At 49.3% G+C, this 19,342-nt stretch overlaps 1 protein-coding gene and 1 long non-coding RNA gene across 2 annotated transcripts; both read right to left on the bottom strand.

The window, feature by feature from the left end:
* Positions 1–395: 395 nt before the first annotated feature.
* On the bottom strand, positions 396–1,700 carry LOC122370165. The gene is made up of 2 exons (XM_043345529.1): positions 1,596–1,700; positions 396–828 (listed from the first exon to the last, which is right to left on the bottom strand). Exons 1-2 carry the CDS (start codon positions 1,690–1,692, stop codon positions 500–502), a joined length of 426 nt encoding a protein of 141 aa, XP_043201464.1. The 5' UTR covers positions 1,693–1,700; the 3' UTR covers positions 396–499.
* A 192-nt stretch (positions 1,701–1,892) lies between these two features.
* LOC122370167 lies at positions 1,893–2,720 on the bottom strand. The gene is made up of 3 exons (XR_006254530.1): positions 2,590–2,720; positions 2,104–2,287; positions 1,893–1,912 (listed from the first exon to the last, which is right to left on the bottom strand). It is a non-coding gene; the product is annotated as an uncharacterized LOC122370167 (long non-coding RNA).
* Positions 2,721–19,342: the final 16,622 nt, after the last annotated feature.

The following is a 19,342-nucleotide window of genomic DNA, read 5'->3' as shown; positions in this document are numbered from 1 at the left end:
AATGAAACACCCTTTTCACACCTGTCTTACACCGTACTTACACCGTTAAAAGTCCCCCTTTACACCCCGTTACTTGCTTGTGCATCGTTTTCGATATATCGAAAAGGTTGCATCCCTTTCGATATAGGTATCGAAACGGTTGCACAAGCCTTTCGATAAATCGAAAAGGATACACCATATAGGGTTGTAAACAAAGGCATGGTGCAGTACCTGCACCATTCATTTGTTTAGAACCCACGTTACCATACACCTCTTGTTCATTGCACTACAGCATCGGAAAACACGTTTATATGTAACAAATGTGAGCGAGCCACTTGAAACGTTGCCTGTCCCGGCGACAACGAGTACCGAAGATGGGGGGGGGGGGGGCACCGATCACAGGCGCGTTCAGCAGCCGCTTACCCCGGCGACAACGAGTACCGAAGATGGGGGGGGGGGGGGCACCGATCACAGGCGCGTTCAGCAGCCGCCTACCCCGGCGACAACGACGAGTGCCTCATCACACACGGCCATCGCACATGGCCACGTTGTCTCGGACCCGCACGCTTGCCGAGCTTTCGCTGGGCAGACCCATCACTTTGTCCGCCATGAACCACATCAGCGACTTCACACATGGGCCACACTTCTGATTAAACACGTACATGGATAAAACCAGAAGGAGGAGGCTCTCCTTCAGATCTACCTCCCAGGCGACACCCACCCCCTCCACCATCACCACATACCCCCCGTCTTCTTCCAGGATATATGGAGCCGCCCGGTTCGTCCGGTTCTCCAGCACAACCTTGTCCTCCAACTCGAGAAGCCGAGGAAGTGTGTTCGCCGATTCTCCTAAGAATATGCGAAAACCAGTCAGTGACCATACGGTTTACATAGATGACACAGAGCTGGCAGAATATTTTACTCGTTAACGACATTGTAGACACGTGGATTTTATTCGGAGTCTGAGTCAGAACAGCACCACCACGACTCCGAAACCCTGATCAGAATTGAATCAGCTATAAAATCAAGGATTTGAGTCGAGTCAGAATCAAGTCACGCTGATGGTCATTGGAAGCATATATGAACCTACTGGAAACTATTTATGTACCGGTTGATCCAAAGTCAACATGTTAAAAGTAAATATGATTATTCAATATTCATAAATAGTTAATTGGCACAAATTATACACCAAATTGTTCACAATTTTGGGACATTTAATGTATGAAACGTTCACTTCTCTAGCTTTCATACACAGATTACAGTAGGCGCTCGAAGATTCTTTTATTTCTGAGCCACTAACGGTTTTCAAAACGGTTTTCAGAGTGGTACACAGGTGGGTCAGGTCTAGTGAAAACCATACAAATGAAAAAAATAAATAAAAATAATAAAAATGAAGTGACAGTCTTCCTTTAAAGGGAACATCGTCACACACGCACGCAAACACACACACGCGCGCGCGCGTACGCCCGCACACACGCGCACGCACAAACAATGCACAATTGCACAACTTGATATTTCAAAAGTTAGCCCATACATCCGTCCCCTCAACTCCACTTGACGCAATATATTCGGTAACAAATTCGTCAAATCAGTGCCGTCAACTCCATGATACATACCTGACGCGCAGCCGGTGGTGTCTGCGACTTTATGCAGAGCGTCCTCCATGGCCTTCCGGTACCGCTCCTTCACAGGCTCTCCCACCAGCAGATCCATCTCCGCCCACAGCTGCGAAATAAAGCCGATGTATGTTTATAGTGTCAACGTAAATAATAATTGACATGTCAGGGAGGGAATTCACGTCTAAAAATGGCCAGAAATTATGAGGTTTAATGCCATCAGGCTTCGTTTTCCATTATAAAGGTCGACTTGTTCCTGTAGAAAATACTGCTTTCGTCACACTAAAAAAAAAAACCATCACAGGCTGTTTCCTTCACTGTAACATGATGTGGGCGTGAAACTAAGCTTTCGAAACATACGGAAATATAGTGATCATCTAGGACATCACCCGACGCGCTAAAATGTAAAAAATATGATAAACCCTAAAACATAGGTGTAGCTGAAAAGACATTGGCACTATCTTTTGCATTCACATCTGAACCTAACTTTATTTTGAAATTCACTAACCTCGTCGGACCCGAAGATGAACGGGTATAATTCCTTTATCTTTTTGATGCTTTTTTTCTCTTCTATGATGGCCTTCCGCCTCACCCCAAGAGTTGCCTTGACCAGCATCCGTCTCTCTTCTGATTCGTCGATCTGGAGTATCTGGTTTCTCTTCTGTTCCGCCTCGAGCTGCGTCATTGTCGACCTGGGCAGTGATCAAACACGTCAAGTTGGGCGGGAAGGCTCTCTGCGTTTGTCATGCACTCAAGCTGAAAAGGATGCACTTATTCTGCCTAATTGGTTAGGATGTAATTATTCTGTCGCTGATTGACTGACCCAAATCTCAGCAACCAATTGGGGTGTCAAGCTTCGAATTTGAATTGAGCCAACGGTCTTCACTCTGCTGCGCTTAAGGCTAGAGGCGGTTGAGCCAGTTACGATGATCCTGATAGCATGAAAACTTCTGATGTCCTTCACCCCTAACTCAACCAATTTGGCCAAACTGACCTGGGGTGATGGTTAGCGATGCCCTCCACCCGGATCTCTGACTCCGCCTTCCCCCTCTTCCTCTTGACGACTGCAGGGCTGTTCGACCTGCGACGACTGTTTTTAAACTTGTTCCGAAACTTCAGCGTCAGGGTTGCCTAGAAAAGAAACATACCGAAAATTGTTTGAGTGAAGTAAGTACATTTGGGTAATTGAGCGGCTAAGATTATAAACAGCAATTGCAAATGAAACGGTGAGGGGAGGGAAGGAGGGAGGGAGAGAGTGGCAGAGGGGAGAGTGGCAGAGGGGAGAGTGGCAGAGGGGAGAGTGGCAGAGGGGAGAGTGGCGAGAGAGAGAGAGAGAGAGAGAGAGAGAGAGAGAGAGAGAGAGAGAGAGAGAGAGAGAGAGACCCAGCAAACATGCCCACATGGTTCCCATATGGGGCCCACATGGGCCCCCCACCTCTTACATATGGGTCCCGCGTGGGCCACTCATGTGGGCCCCACATGGGAATGGCAGTGGGTGACACGTGGGACCCATATGGGCCAGCCCACGTAGGCCCCATATGGGACCCATGCGGCGCCCACATGGGACCCATATGGGCCAGCCCACACTGACCCCATATGGGACCCATTTGCCACCCACCTGGGAGTCCACATGGGACCCATTTGCCACCCACATGGGACCCATTTGCCACCCACATGGGACCCATTCGCCACCCGCATGGGCTACCCCACACTGGCCCCACATGGGACCCACTCGCCACTCAGCACCCGCCCTGTCCTACAATGCCTGCCCCACCCGGCCCCATATACGCCACCCACCTGAATCTATGTAAACCCAATCCACGTTACGCTCCCATTTGAAAGTGCCCCTCCCAGCCTGACGTTCAGCGGTGCTCTCGCACTGTCCGTCAATGTGCGATGTCATGCGAGACGAAATATGCTTCCTTCCAGCACTTTATTCCCATAAAAACAACATACATCAGGCACAGTCCTGTATTTCTTTCTGCGCTCATCGAGACACAAGTCACTGGGCGGGCGGACGGCCTCGCCCCCGGTCTGATCGCTGGCCGTCACGGTCGCGGCAGTTTGTCAGCCACTTGCCGACGGCCTTTTCGAGATCCTTTTCTTGGCAGGTCACCGTCGGGTTCAGGTTGACAGCGTCTGTGAAATAAATAGGGCACACTAAGAAAGCCACAATGTAAGCACCTTATCTGATAAGCGTTAAATGGACAGTCATTATAAAAAATTGGAAGCCAGGGAGCCTCCTTATTTTACTACCGTTGCTGAATTTCCATGAATCAAAAATGGATAGTTTGAGGACCAAAATCGGGGAAACATTTTGCAAGAGCTTTTTGAACGAACCGTCACTATCAACTTGTTAACTTTTTTGCGAAGTGAAAAGTCCTGGGAAATACCTACGAGTATTTAATGGAAGTGAACGTTGAGGATAATGTGGGAAAAACGTGTTGACTTTATAAAGTTTAAAGAAAAGATCCAGGAAAGTTTTGTTATTGGAGGCCAATTCGAAACGGCGCACACATTGAAACATTGAGGATATTGATGCGCGATTCAAAGCGTGCACACATTTCGTACATTGAGGGGCGATAGCGGGAGAACGGTGTCGAACTTCGAGAATCGGTCTTCAGCTTCTTGAACAGAAAGGTGGGGCCTACGAAATATCAAATTTCAACATGACATTGTCCCTTTAACTAATATTCGAAACAAACATTAAATGTTTACCGTAATTTTCGCAGCCCTTTCAAACGGAGTGGTGTGCCGTTTGGTGACCGACGTCATGATGTTTATTGTTTCACCGACCCAGGCATTTTCATGACGAGAGTCCTTGTCAGGCAGGCACACACGGTGTAGGCGACGTTGTTGAGTCGCGGCAGGCACCAACTTCAGCAGCTTCTGCGGCACGCTGTTCATTAGGTACTGTCCATCAGTGCAGATAGCTGCAAGTTTATCGGGGTTTTTCACTCCGTCAGCTGCCAGCGAGCCGGCGATCTCCTTGGCCAGGCCTTCGCCACTGTGGTCCTGCACTACGGGGGCACCGATCACGAACGACTGTATAAGTAGCTTCAGCGCGGCGTTGCGCCAGGTACGACGGCCGGGACAGCGGTGATGTCCACGGTTCTCCTCGCGATAGTCACTTTGTCCACCACAATGGAGACGCATGGCTGCCATTTTTTAAGTTAACCCCCCCCCCCAACCACAACGACAAAACCTTAGCGAATAGTGCGAACTGTGCAAGTGTCGAGTGGTTGAATTTAGCTCCGGTTCCAAAAGACCCTCCCTCCTGAGAAGTGAAAAGTCCTGGGTTAAAACAATTGCTGCCTAACAGCTTGGACAAACGTTGACAGACAACTTGAACTATTGCTGGCTAACAGCTTGAACACATCAACACATCAGTCCAAACTCTTCAACCGAAGCTCATGGACGGCAGGCTCCTCTCTGGAAGCTCTCCTTATCACCTCTCCTTATCGCTCAAGCTCTCCTTATCGCTCAAATTTGGTACACGGTTGGGAACCAGTTAGTAGGGTGCCGTGCAAAAGTCATTTTGGACCCGTTTGCACGTGCGCACGTGCAGAATGCCGCTTCCAGATCTCAGGAACGGCTGGGCCGATTGCGTTCAAATTTGGCACACCGCTAGCTACCGGTTAGAAAGGTGCTATGCACAAGCCCGTTGGAAGTACCCTATCGCCCTTCCGCACGTGCAGGGCTCACTATCTCGCTCGCTCGTTCTTCGCCCAAAAGGCGTTTTACGGCTCCGATCCCCTCTGGGGCGGCTTGCTTGATCCTGCAGTCAGAGGCGCCTGAGCTCCGTCCTGTCTCTCCCTAGCGGTCTTCCACGCCTTGTACGCTTCCGCTCCCACCACGCCCAATCCGGGGAATTCCACAGCTTCTTCCAGATCAGTGAGCAGTAGGGTGGCACTTAGCAATAGGGTGAATTTTATGTTATCCGATTTTTAGGCGTGCGGGTAGTTTTCTGGTTCCATTCCCGTAAAAAATAACGTGTGCAAAATTATTTTGAAAAGTATTGATATTTAGGGGTCGCGAATTGAGGTCAAAGTTGGCAGTTTTGGGGAAAAAATCAACTTTTTGGAAACTGCTTTAAACCTATTTGGAATGACATATCTGGTCATTAAGCGTCATATCCGACGTATTTTGACCTTTATTTGCATAACAATTGTTTATCCCATCACTTCCGGTCGATCGTAGCCAGTCCAGGTCAGGCCAAGACAGGTCTGATCTGGGCTGTTTTACCAATGTCAGGCCTGTTTTTGGCCTACGACCGGTGCCTTCTCTCAGTGGAGGTCATATCCTCTTATTAGTGTGAGGAGTAACCGGTCTCTCCTGTTCCAAAGGGAGGACGAGCCCCACGGTTCTATCGGTTCTTGAATCTTGAGACATGCTCATTTTCTGTCAAAGAGAATGTGAAGAAGTTGGAGTCATCCTATCGCCGGCGGGGGAAAGCAGAGGCGAGAGTGGGCATTGAGCTGCACTGGTTTATTGTGCTTTCGGGATGTTCTTCCGTGGGCGCTTCTTCCGACTCTAGTGCCAGTGCCAGCAACAGACTTACCCGACCGTTGCGGCGCGCACACGGGGGGAACATCTTTGACGATGGCGACCATGAGAGAGAAACGTCGACTCACACTCCCAAGCGCATGCGGGCGAGCGGACGTCCCCAACAGTGAACTGGCCTCGACCATGCCAAACTGCCCAACCGTAATGTGTGAAGAACACGTGAACCTAGGTTATCAACTGCGGCACGGAGCTTCTGATACGACTCCGGCTGAACCGCGAATCCTGAACCGCGAGAGAATGAGCGTCGACCGATTCTAGGTCCTGGTGATGGGGAGGGGGGGGGGATTAGGGTGGCCAAGCTCCTCGCCGTTCCCAAACTCCCCTCCATCCAAGCACAGGAGGCCATGCTCACAGCGCTGGGGGACTAGGAACTGGAGAAGCGGAACTGCGGCCTTTTGCTTCGACGCCACGACGGCGAACAGCATGCTGGTGAACGGTACTTTAGCCCTTATCGAGCAGAAGCTGGATTGGCCCGTCCTCCAGCTGGCCTGCCGGCACCACGTGTAAGAGCTGGTCCTAGAGAAGGCCTTCTCCACCTGCCGGAGAATCTCGAGCGGCCTCTACATCCGGCTGTTTAAGAGGTTCAAAGGCGGATGGGAGTTCATGCTTCATTGACAGGATCACACCGGTGGCGTTCGCCGTCGACGACGTTCCGGAGTGGGACAAGCTGCTGGTCAGCTTCCATCGCTTCCATCGCTGGACTTTGCCTAGCTCCGGGAAGACTACCAAAAACTTCTGGAGCTCTGCGTAACTGCTCTCGGTGGAGTTCCAAGCACGGCATCCGTTTCTCCGCCTCAGAGTATACTCCACTGAGTTAGGTGGATGGCAAAGACCATCCGTACCGTGGATGCCTTCCTCTTCAGGGAGCGGCTCCGGCTGACGGCGGACGAGGCCCAGGTCATCAGACGCTGTGCGCTGTTCGTTGTCTGCAACTTCGCCGCCGCCGCCGCCGCCGCCTGGTCTGGGACTCTACTGCCACTGCGCCGGCTCTGGACCTGACCTTCGTGAACTCGTTCTGCGCCTACCCCGACAAGGAGCTGTCGAAGGCGGCAGTCCCGGTCTTCGGCCGTCACCTGTAGTAATTGAGTGATCGGCTGGTGACTGGAGCTTTTAGACCCCGACCCTCGGGCTCAATCAGGACATGGTGCGGGCAATAGACTTGTAGGAGAGGGGACCCGCCTCATAAGTCCTTAGTGGACACTATGAACGCCGCTCTCGCGACCGAGACGTTGGCGAGCTTCCTCACCCCATCGTTCAAAAAGCTCTCAAGGATACACGACCTGGACGCGGGGCTCATCATCAATGACCAAGGCCACTGGGAGGACAGCAGCTACCAAACCGCAGTTCGTGTAGTCCGGGAGCTGCGGGTGGTGAATGACTTCACCAGGCGCGGTATGGCGCTGATGTAGGACTGGCACTCATGGAAGACAAAGATTAGCGCCAGTTCTTCCTCCATGTCGTTGAAAAGATCACAGAAAACGCTAACCTGACACCCGAATATCGACTGCAATTGCTAACCAGGCTACACACAAAGTGATCTGGGTGCCCGTTGCCCATGATAACCCTCCCTCCAATGAGGCGCCAATAATCTACTAAAGAGGAGGAACTGGAGTAGTGGAGTACATAGACCAGCGTTCTGGCATGGCCGAAGCTGCATGGAATATCAATAAACAATATGAAAATGACAAAGAAATGCCTTATTATCATCCGATTACAGCGTAATAGGAAACTCAGAAGCGATTTAAATGATATTTAGATATGCTACCAAAATCTCAATTTTGACCTTGATTCGCGACCTCTAAACATCAATATTTTCCCATAAAAATTTGTCTCCCTTATTTCTTACGGGAATGGAACCGGAAAGCCACCCGCACGCATCAAAAATCAAAAATTGATTTTTAAGTGCCACCCTAGTGAGCAGGATCTTCTTACCCTCCTCTGAAAACTCGGAGGTCCTCAGCGCAAAGGAGGCAAACCGAGCTGGGTTGGACTCCTTCGGCGTTCGCCCCTCGTTGTACCTTTTGCTGAGCTCCTCCTGCATCTTCAGATGTTCTGGCCAGTGCTTTCCTCCGTCTGTCAGAAGGTAGGGGAGGGCGTTGGAGGAGTAGAACCATTCTTCGGCTGGTTTCTCTTTTGAGTTTATTATCAGCTGCTGAGTGACGCGCAGCGACACCGCAGGGAAACTCAGACTGATTGTCGGCAGCGTGATAGCAGTCCTGGATCCTCGTGGCTTCTGAACTGCTATCACGCTGCCGAGAAACTGACATCGCCATTGATGGATGGAGCCATGCCACAATAGAGTGTATCGATATTCAGTATTCTATTTTGCATGAACGACTTGATTGTTTTTTCAGCGTGAGCGGCGAACCTGGTCTCAGACCAAAGTTTTGGGCGGACGACTTTCATCTTCCGTTCCTCCCCTGCTGCTAGCAGAACCTCGAGCCCTTTGCCAGTGGTGTGCCGTTTGGTGACCGACGTCATGATGTTTATTGTTTCACGGCCCAGGAATTTTCATGACGAGAGTCCTTGTCAGGCAGGCACACACGGTGTAGGCGATGTTGTTGAGTCGCGGTAGCCACCAACTTTAGCAGCTTCTGCGGCACGCTGTTCATTAAGTACTGTCCATCAGTACAGATAGCTGCAAGCTTATCGGAGTTTGTCACTCCGTCAGCTGCCAGCGAGCCGGCGATCTCCTTGGCCAGGCCTTCGCCACTGTCTTCCTGCACTACGGAGGCACCGATCACGAACGACTGTGTGAGCTGCTTCAGCGGTGCACCAGGTACGACAGCCGGGACAGCGGCGATGTCCACGGCTCTCCTCACGATAGTCACTTTGTCCACCACAATGGAGACGCATGGCTACCATTGATGGATGGAGCCATGCCACAATGGAGATACATGACCTCGGACTCTCTGGGGCTGCTACAAATCACATGCACCGACCCAAAGCCCGAACAGACAGATGAAATTGAGGCGCTTTGTTTTACCATAAGCATCACAAAGCAGCAAGCAAAATGTGTAACTGAGACACCTACTGTATTTCACCCTAGCGAAACTGACACCGTCTTTGAAGAACTCCTGAATTATCTCATTCAGCTGGAAGGGTACCGTCCAGCACGAGCCACAGCGGTCAGGCGTGAGCTTTGTCACCTTTCCCACGGCGTCCGCTGCGTTGAGTCATTCAATACGTTGAGCTACTTTGAACATGTCCCATATCGGCCTGACAGTAGCAAAGGTGTGTTGGCGAGTTGTGCTACTGAACAATCTTCACACAATTTTACATCCTTTGATTTGCAAATCATTTTACCCCGTAACCGTGCTTGAAAGTAAAATCATAACGAAGCTACTCAGTTTTTGGAAACTTTCAGAGCAAAGCATATTAAAACAATGTCCCATACATATTATCAGAATAACAACAAAGACCGCCGGCCGTCGGTTATAAACACCGTTCACCTGTCACTATCACTGGCAGTGGAAACGCGCGCACGCGCACACGCACACACACGTCAGCTGCAGTCAGGTAAGCAGCTCCGCGGTGGAACTGCTGACGCTTGCGGAAAGCCCTGCTGGAGAGCTGCACTGAAGCGCTGGACGCACGCGCTGCTCCACCGGCTGCGCTCCGCCTAGCTGCGGCGTCCTCCAGCGCCTCTGCGCGGTCTGGCTTCCGTAATTGCGCCACGTAGCGCAACTGCAGTCCAACCCAGGACAGCACGGCCGAAATCGCCCCTGGCGGCAGGCCGAAAACACAAAGCAAGCAAGCAACTGTTAGTCTGTTTTTTTTTTTTTGTTGGTCTGATGGTTTGTATCGGTCTGATGGGACGGGACAGTTCCTGCTGGTGCAATTCTTGGCTATTCCGACTATCCCCCAGTGAGGTTTGATGTTCACCTGCCTGCGGTATCAGTGGCTAAATAAAAGAAAAAAATGTCAAAATGCAAACTATATTAACGGCGTCAAGCAATATCGCGGCCTCACGGATGTCTAACTAGGAGACTGGGGTGGGCCGGGGCCGGTTTTGATCGGCGATTTTTTCGTTGAGGCACTCCCGCACCCTTCTCTTGAGTGCGGGCTCGTCCATATCTTCATTTCCTGCCCTGAGGCCAGTTTGCCGGATTTTTTACATGTCATTATAGAGTTCACGTTTCACGTCAGCGTCCAAACTGACATCTCGAAACGCACATGTTGACAGGAGGATGGTCATCAGTATTCTATTTTGCATGAACGACTTGATTGTTTTTTCAGCGTGAGCGGCGAACCTGGTCTCAGACCAAAGTTTTGGGCGGACGACTTTCATCTTCAGTTCCTCCCCTGCTGCTAGCAGAACCTCGAGCCCTTTGCAAGTGGTGTGCCGTTTGGTGACCGACGTCATGATGCTGATTGTTTCACCGACCCAGGCATTTTCATGACGAGAGTCCTTGTCAGGTAGGCACACACGGTGTAGGCGATGTTGTTGAGTCGCGGCAGCCACCAACTTCAGCAGCTTCTGTGGCACGCTGTGCATTAAGTACTGTCCATCAGTACAGATAGCTGCAAGTTTATCGGAGTGCGTCACTCCGTCAGCTGCCAGCGAGCCGGCGATCTCCTTGGCCAGACCTTCGCCACTGCGGTCGTGCACTACGGAGGCACCGATCACGAACGACTGTATGAGCTGCTTCAGCGGTGCACCAGGTACGACGGCCGGGACAGCGGCGATGTCCACGGCTCTCCTCACGATAGTCACTTTGTCCACCACGATGGAGACGCATGGCTACCATTGATGGATGGAGCCATGCCACAATGGAGATACATGACCTCGGACTCTCTGGGGCTGCTACAAATCACATGCACCGACCCAAAGCCCGAACAGACAGATGAAATTGAGGCGCTTTGTTTTACCATAAGCATCACAAAGCAGCAAGCAAAATGTGTAACTAAGACACCTACTGTATTTCACCCTAGCGAAACTGACACCGTCTTTGAAGAACTCCTGAATTATCTCATTCAGCTCGAACGAAGGGTACCGTTCAGCACGAGCCACGGCGGTCAGGCTGACCTTTGTCACCTGCCCCACGGTCCACGAGTCCCACGAGTCTAGCTGCGGCCACCTCTCACACAGAATTGCCACTAGGCTGTGGACGACACCAGCCCCGCGCGACAGATTGTCCGGCTCGTTATTGCCCCTGCCCGGTGGACGGTGCGAAACGTAGCTTCCATCTCCTGGAAGACGCCGAGCCACTGCCTCATTCGCACGGTCAGGCCGCCTCGGTTCAGCAGCCGGACCCACCGCGCGTCGTCCGGCACTTCTTCAGCAACGGCGTCGGCGGAGCGTGCGCCCAGTGACGAGTCGAGCCGAGCACACTTGCTCGCCGAGTAGCCTGCAGCGTAGGCCATGCCGCAGCGCTGCGCCCGGGACTTCAGCACTTCGGTCGGGCTGCCAGGGGTTTAAGGTCGTTAAGGTAATTGATAATAATGATATTATTATAATAGAAATAGAAAAAAAAGAACAGTGACAGCATTGTATGGTAGGAATTACTCGCCCTTTTTAGATAGGTACATGAGGCTTACCTCTGCCATTGCGGCATCCTCATCTGGAGTTGTTTTCCGTTTCATGCCGCTGTTGTGGCGTCTTGATTTTAAACCGTCCTCGCCTGACTCTTATAGCGTGTCCACCAGCGACGAACAGTCTTTCTGGACATGCCTAGTGTGCTGGCGGCCTCTGCCACGCTTGATCATCGCCTTGATTAGGTCGCCCTTTGGAAAGTCTCTTAAAAAACGGCCCTTTTCTTCATCAGCGAGCCAGACACAACACTCTAACCGGCCCTCGCCACTGAAATACGGGTCAATCGCCTACCCACCCTGACCTCCGCCGCCCGCTTGTCGGCCTGCCGGCCAACAGTCACGTGACCAGTTCAACCTTGACCGAGGGCAGCGCCGAACACCATATCGTGGCGAGCGACCCCGCTGTCAGACTCTGGCCGAATGCACCCCCTCCCCTACCCCCACTCGAGCTGTGGCGAGGGTGAGGGTATTCACCGCATCAAACCTACAGGTCGCCTGGCCCTTATCTTGAGACCAATAGTACATAGTTCTGCTTGCATTTGCTTTTGCATGTTCTGCTGAGTGCACCTATTGCATTTATTTTGGAGATACTAGAGATAACCAAGCAATAATGGCGGACTTCAGAAAGCTAAACAAAGACATGCAAACTTGGAATTTTTAGGACACATTAAATACATGGGTGCAAGTAAACTGTTGAAGCAATGTTTGGGCACAGCGTAAAAAAAAACAACAACAACAACGGTATTTGTTGCCAGTCGTGATTGCACAATGTCCAGTTTCCTCTCTTAAACCTATGGTTTCTTCAGCCGGAAGGTCGGTTTCTTCCGACGCCGCGAGCTCTTCATCGCCGAATACCTCAGGGTTCAGGGGGTGGATGCCGGTCTTCTGAAACCCGTTGATAGCGTTCATGGGCGTTCATGCTCGAAGGAAGTCAGGCCTGAAGAGTCGAGCGATGTGGAACATCGTCATTTGTCTGCCTGGATGCTCCCTCATCCAGCGGCGCACTTCCTGCTCGTAAAAAGCGCTGATGGGGAACATCAGGCTCACGTGGAGCGGCTGAAGCCGATGTGTCGTGTGGGAAGGGAGGCAGATGATGTGAACGTGGTTGTTCTTTGCCATCAGAAGAGCTTCCAAGTTCCGCGTGTGGGTTATGTGCCCATCTAAAATCAAGAGGACGGGGCGGTCCACCAGCTGACCAGTCTACCTCATTCACATCCTTCTCCTGGCTGCTTCTCCAGGGCAGGTCTTATCTAGGCTGGTCGCCCTCGCTTGCACTTTTGTCCGAGAGGCTGTGCCTTGGCAGCTGCTGTGATTTCCACTTAACCCTAAATGCTGCCAAACCCAAGCACATGCTTACAATTCCCTTTCCTCAAAAGACCTTGGCACGTACTCGCCATGTGATGGAGATACAGGCGGTGGCCTACTCGGATGCACCAGATGCGTTTTCACAGCAGCACAAGCTAATTGAAGTTCGTTGCTCTGCACGCCAGAACGTCCTCCAAGTAAGCCTGAACGCCCGCTCCATCCATCTCAGTCTCATCACCAGCCGGGACAAGAGCAACGTGCCCAAGATCCGTCAGACCAGACACTATTGGTAAATTAGGTCTTAACCCGCGCCCTGGTGGGGTCTGTTTATAACGCGACCTGGTGGGGGGGGGGGGGCTATTTTTTGCCCCCCCTCGTATCTCCGAAACTACTGGAGGGATCCGCAAAATTCAAACGGCGTTCGAAAGGCCTGTCAAATTTGTCGAGGGAAACCAAATTTCATTGACCTCGGGGTCACCGATGACGTCACAGGTCAGGTCAAAGATGAAATGTTTCACCGTTCACGGGTCTTCTAGGGGATGCGCTATAACACCGAGGAAAACGCATTTTGTCGAGAATCAGCGGTAGGGCGTCAGTTGCCTAGTAGGTATGTTACTATTAGAGGTCACTGGCAATACCAGGTCAGGTCACAGGTCAGGTCACCAAGGGTCACAGGTCAGGTCACATGAGCCCAACTTTACTAAGGTTGTGTGATACATGTTTTATGGCCAATTTTTCATTTCCAACTCAATGGTGTTGGTTATAAGAATATCAGGTACGGCTTAGGTCACTTTCTGGTGAAGTTCAGGTCAAGGTTAGGCCAAAAAAGGTCAAAATTTAAAGTTGATAGTTTTGCATAAAATGGGTATTGATTCGATGCAGCTCGTCACGGGGAGTCTAATGGTGGTCTTTGTTTTGCGCTACGGGGTCTAGAATTGCCAAAAATTGAGTTTGAAAATTTGACGTCATCAATTTTGAACAGTTTTTTCGCTATAACTTCGCCAAAAAAGAGGTATCAATCTCAAATTTGGTATGTGGATGGAAGGCGGTAAGGACTATCACATATATTCCGGTTTTTGCGAAATTCAAAAAACTTTTTGGATTTTTCGATTATTATATCCAAAAAATTTATTTTTTGATTTTTGGGGGTCAAAATCCAAAAATTCCAAAAATCCGAGATAGCAGTTTTGTAGCCCTATCCAATCTTAAGATTTTATGTCTATCATTTTTCTGTATTTGCAAAGCTATATGCCTGACAGCTCTTCCCGCGAAACCCTTTTTTGGGTCAAAAACGGCAGAACATGACGTCACTCTGACGTCATTTCCGGCCAACCTGTCATAGCCTTTGGAAAAATTTTGGTCACATTGTGTAAAATTGATGTCCGGGAGGGTACTGAAAGTTTGATGACGATCGGCGCAGCGGTTCTGGAGATATATCGAAAAGTCTGGAGGGGGGCAAAAAATAGCCCCCCCCCCACCAGGTCGCGGGTTAAAGGGACTATCCCACCTTTAACATGGGGTTTGAGTTGAGATAGCCAAGTTTGCGGCGAGGTTCAGAAACCACTATCTATCTCAGTTGGTGACATACCAGGGAAATAAGCTAAAATTAGAGCGCTCTATTTATTGCTCCTGCCCCATGTTGAAGAGATACCCCTAAAAGCGTGATCTTTTATCGGCCCTTACGCAGCAAGGCAGCACTTCTCAGACCTGTGGATGGTATCAATAGAAAGAGGATGCGTCAAAGATTAACATGAATTAATTAAAATAACATTAAAATGTTAATTAAGCTTGGAAATTAGTCCCAAACATAAGCTAATTAGTAATTATTGCTCCTACCTCGGCGACGGCGCTCCCCGCAGCCAGCGGAGAAGCTAAAATAAAAGCCACCATCCTCCTCCGTAAGTCAATTTTAGAGCGGCCGAGTGGGCCGATGCGGGGCCACCAAACTGAGATAAGACGTGGCTAGCAATTGCAAACCGCCGTAGAAATCAATATCTTTAAACGTACAATATGGGATGATTACTCTGAAGCTGGAGTGAAAGCATGAGTAGATTGCAAGAAACGAAATGCATTGATTGGTTGAATTATGCACAATAGGCACAGCTCAATAGATGAAGCCATTTCTATGATGTTGACATTGAACATAACCCTTCCTCTCCTCACCTATGACCTAAGTACATTGGCAGTTGCCGGCATAGTTTTTTAGCACGAATGTAATTCGCCATCGGACCGCAATGCATGTTGCTAGGCTGCTGCAATTACAACGAACATACGAATACTGCATTCATTTGTAGACGTTTGTTTTAAGGCGGTCTTTGACGTACAGTCACCAGCAGTTGCTACCCATCACCCCCGGACGGCGGGGGAGCAAGCTACCACCGCCCCTGCGAGACTAGCGCCGCCATGCGCCAAGAAGTGGAAACACCACGTGACTGAGGCCACGTGAGGGCAGGGTCACGTGATGGAGGGGCGGAGCATAGTAGCTTTTGCACCCGACACTAACTGAAATGCGGCGTTGTGATTGGGCGCCTTAGCATGAATGAAGCCCCGGCGCCAGAATCAGCCGTTCGCCTTATATGGAAAGTGAGCCTTTGCGTTTCACTGTTCTGTATTGGTTTGAGAGCCACGGCACCATACGAATTGTGAGCCCCTTTGAACGGGTCACCGCCCAAGGCACCGAGGCGACGGCTGTGCCGGGCAAAGTCTAGCCTGGTGGGAGAGGTGGGCCAGGGAAAGTGCGATCGAGCAGCCACTGGGACGTGGATTGGTATTATCCAACCGCGACAAACGATGTCAGCAGCCTCTTCTCGTGTCATAGACAGTGTCTATGACACGAAAAGCTAGACAGACAACGTGGGCAGTGCCCAATCAAAAGCTACTAAACGATCCAGTTAAGAAGTTGGCGAGGTAGCCAGACCAAATAAAAAGTTTTTAATTCGATTTTGGTTGACAAATGACATACAAGCCCGCTGTGATGGACCACAAAAGGAGCTGAACAGTTCATAGGCAACTTCTAAAAAGTTCAACGGTTTAAAAATTCAAAAGTTAAATGTTAAATTCAGCCTGCATGTTTAAACTCTGGTCCGGCGCTGGCAGGAAGCTTATATTGCCACTTGCAATTCCACTACGTTGTAATGTTACCAATAGTTCTGTGAGAGCAGCAACTGAAAGCCCCGTTGAGGGGGGAGGGCGGCGCGAAATGCCCCCCTCTCTCCTTTTCAGTCGATATCTCCTAAAGTATAGCAAATGTCGCCACCAAACTTTCAAGACCCCTCCGGGCATCATTTTTACACCTTGTGACAAAATTTTTCCAGAGCTCTTATGAAAGGTTAGTCACAAATGACGTCAGAGGGATGTCATGTTCTGTTATTTTCGACCCAATAAAAGGTTTAGCGGGAAGAGCTGTCACACTTACAGTTTTGAATATAACGAAAAATATTCAAAATAAAAAAGATGTAATAAACAGCGCTACCAAACTCTTATTTCCAAACAAAAATTGATTTTGACCATCAAAACTATAGAAGAAAACACCCCGAAAATACCAACAACTTTCAAAATTAAAACTGAAATATATGTTATAGAACTATCTGCTCTAGATATGCCAAACTTACCTAAACTCGTTAGCTGCATTTTTAGCAAAGTTATGGCAAAAAAAACTATTCGAAATTTATTGCGTAAAATTTTTCAAATTCAATTTTTAGCCGTCACAGAACACACAGTGCAAGCCAAATGCCACCATTGGATTTCCTGTGATGAGCTGCATCGAATAGATACCCCTTTTATGCAACATTTCAACTTTTAAATTTGACCTTCTTTGACCTGACCTTGACCTGACCTTCACCAGAATGCAATCTAAAATGGCCCCAATGGCCGTCTAGCCCACACCATTGAATTATAAATGTAAAATTGGCCATAAAACATGTATCACACGACCCTAGCATAGTTGGGTTCATATTGTAACCCTTAGTGACCTGACCTCTGTGAACTGACCTGGCATCAATGACCTCTTTAGGCAACATATGTATTAGACAACCAGCGCTCAATTCAATCGATGTTTTTCGATTACATGCCTTTTATTTGATGTGTTAACTGACTGTAACGCATTCCTTAGACTAAATCGGTGAAAAAATGCGACCTTTGACCTGACTTGTGACGTCATGGGTTGCACCTAGGTCAACAAAACCTGGTAGAAAGGTAGTTCCCTGGTGGGGCTATCGAACGCTTTTTGAATGTGCAAAATCGGTCGGTAACTTTCCGAGATCTCAGGTGGAAGGAGAAACGGCTGCACCACCCGATCAGGTGGTAGGGTCGTCCGCCAATAGCCCAAGGGGCGCGGATTATTTATTCACTCATATAGTGTCATTTATTTTGAGAACACCTTTCTCACGCCATGACATGGTCCTCTCGTAATAGAACGAGATGAGGAGAGTGTTTTCACGCCTCCTTATCCACGGCTCTAAGTGTCATTGAGCTATCAACCGTCAGTGGTTTTCGGACAATGAAGTTCTTAGTTCTTACTGAATCCAATTTTATTTCAAACGATTGTCACTGTGCTAGTTTTTTCTTATACTTTTTTTTTTGAAAAAGCGCCGAAAAAGTCTTTGATAGACGAAACCGGTCCGCTTATTCTTTTTCTATTTGTTTTTTGAATATATTCGTAAACTACTGGCTCTTTACTACAAAATTTGAGAATGTTTGGTATTACTTTGACCCGAACGATGTGCAGCTGAATTTTCCCTGTTAAATGATTATGGACAGCTCGCGAAATTAACTTCGACCTAAACTACCGACAAGCAGAAGAAAATCCGATTCAAGCCTACCTCAATCCTCTCACCTCATTCAACCGTTTAAACGTTAAAGGCATTTCTTCAGTCCGAGTCGCTATGTCGACCACCCGCGCCATGCTGAGGGGGGGGGGGGGGGTTCGCGAATATCTAAAAAAAAAAAACGGCGACGGTCAGGTCACCGTAACGTCAAGTGACCTTACCTCAGAAAAAAAATCGAAAGCTCGCTGTAGCTACACCGACTGAGCGGACTTTAAAACTTTCAGTGATTGCTTAGGGTAATAGTGTGTATAAAATGGATACCTCTGATTTTGTATGTCTGTGACCTAAGGTCACGTCAATTCTGCGACTGCTCCATTAGGTATAAGTGAATGGGAGAAAATTGAAATGCGCCTCTTTTGGACGAATTTCGTTCTGCACCCACTCAAACATCGGTCCATAGGTAAACATGACATACTGAATCGGAAAATCGCACCTGTGACCCCTGTGTGTGCCCCTGAGGTCATTTTAGGACATAAAAGGTCTTCAGCAGTTTTTTACTTTTGACAGAGACGTGCTAGAGCGGTGAAAACACCGTTGATCCGAGGTCAAATTTGAGGTCAATCAGAGCGGTGCCCTCTGGGGGCTAAACCGTTGATCTGAGGTCAAATTTGAGGACATGTTGGCGAAAGAGCGTTAAAAGAGCTATCGAATGCGCTTTTCTGCGGCGCTGTAGCTCTATTGGTTCCCAAATTAGCCGTCGGGTGTTCAAAATCGTTGAAATCAACAAAATTTGACCTTTGATGAATCCTGGTGACCTGACCTTTACTCGGACCTTAAAATGACCGAGTGTTTTCCTCCTTATTTTGACGCTCTTTCGATTGCCGCTTACCGCGTGTCGCTACGTGGCCCAGGAGCCGAGTTAGACGGAGGGGCGTGAAACGCCCCCCCCCCCAGCACTCGACGGAAAGTTCATGTCACCAACACGGCGCGGGTTAATTGTTATGCTAGCTAGCTCCTGTTGTAAGCTGTGGAGTCGTGGACCTGATTTGGAATGAACTGGGCCTAACATTTTCACAGTAAACGTAAAAAATGTTAAATAGGTTGTGCAAAAATAGCATCTCTTTTATGAAACATTTGCGAAACCTTCAACATCATCCCCAGACCCCATTAGTGCCGAGCTCCCAACGACGACCATAAAAGCGTTCCCATCCCGTCTTAGGCGGCGGAACGGGAAGGGCACCGGGGCACCGTGCCCCCTTTGATTGTTGCATTTCACATTAGCCCTATGAGCGTTGCATGGAAATAATAGGACCAAAAGTCGGCAGTGCCCCCCCCCCTAATTGAAGGTGTTCCGCCGCTACTGCATCCCGTCAACGTGGGTTTATCATAAGGATGCTAAGATTTAATTTCAAATCCGAAGCTGTAATGAAAAAGCAAATTTACGTTTTACATGTGAACAAGCTGACAAAACTAAATATTTCCTCTCTCTCCTCGCTCCCTCTCTCACTGATTTACCCATTGGCCCTCTATCTCATTTTACCCTCTCTGGTTTTCCTTTCTGTCTCTCTTTTCTCT

Source organism: Amphibalanus amphitrite, unplaced genomic scaffold, assembly GCF_019059575.1.
Source record: "Amphibalanus amphitrite isolate SeventyFive unplaced genomic scaffold, NRLGWU_Aamphi_draft 001105F_arrow, whole genome shotgun sequence".
Classification (NCBI taxonomy): Eukaryota; Metazoa; Arthropoda; class Thecostraca; order Balanomorpha; family Balanidae; genus Amphibalanus; species Amphibalanus amphitrite.
Note: the sequence above shows the minus strand (reverse complement) of the source record. Positions and strands in the feature narration are given on the sequence as shown.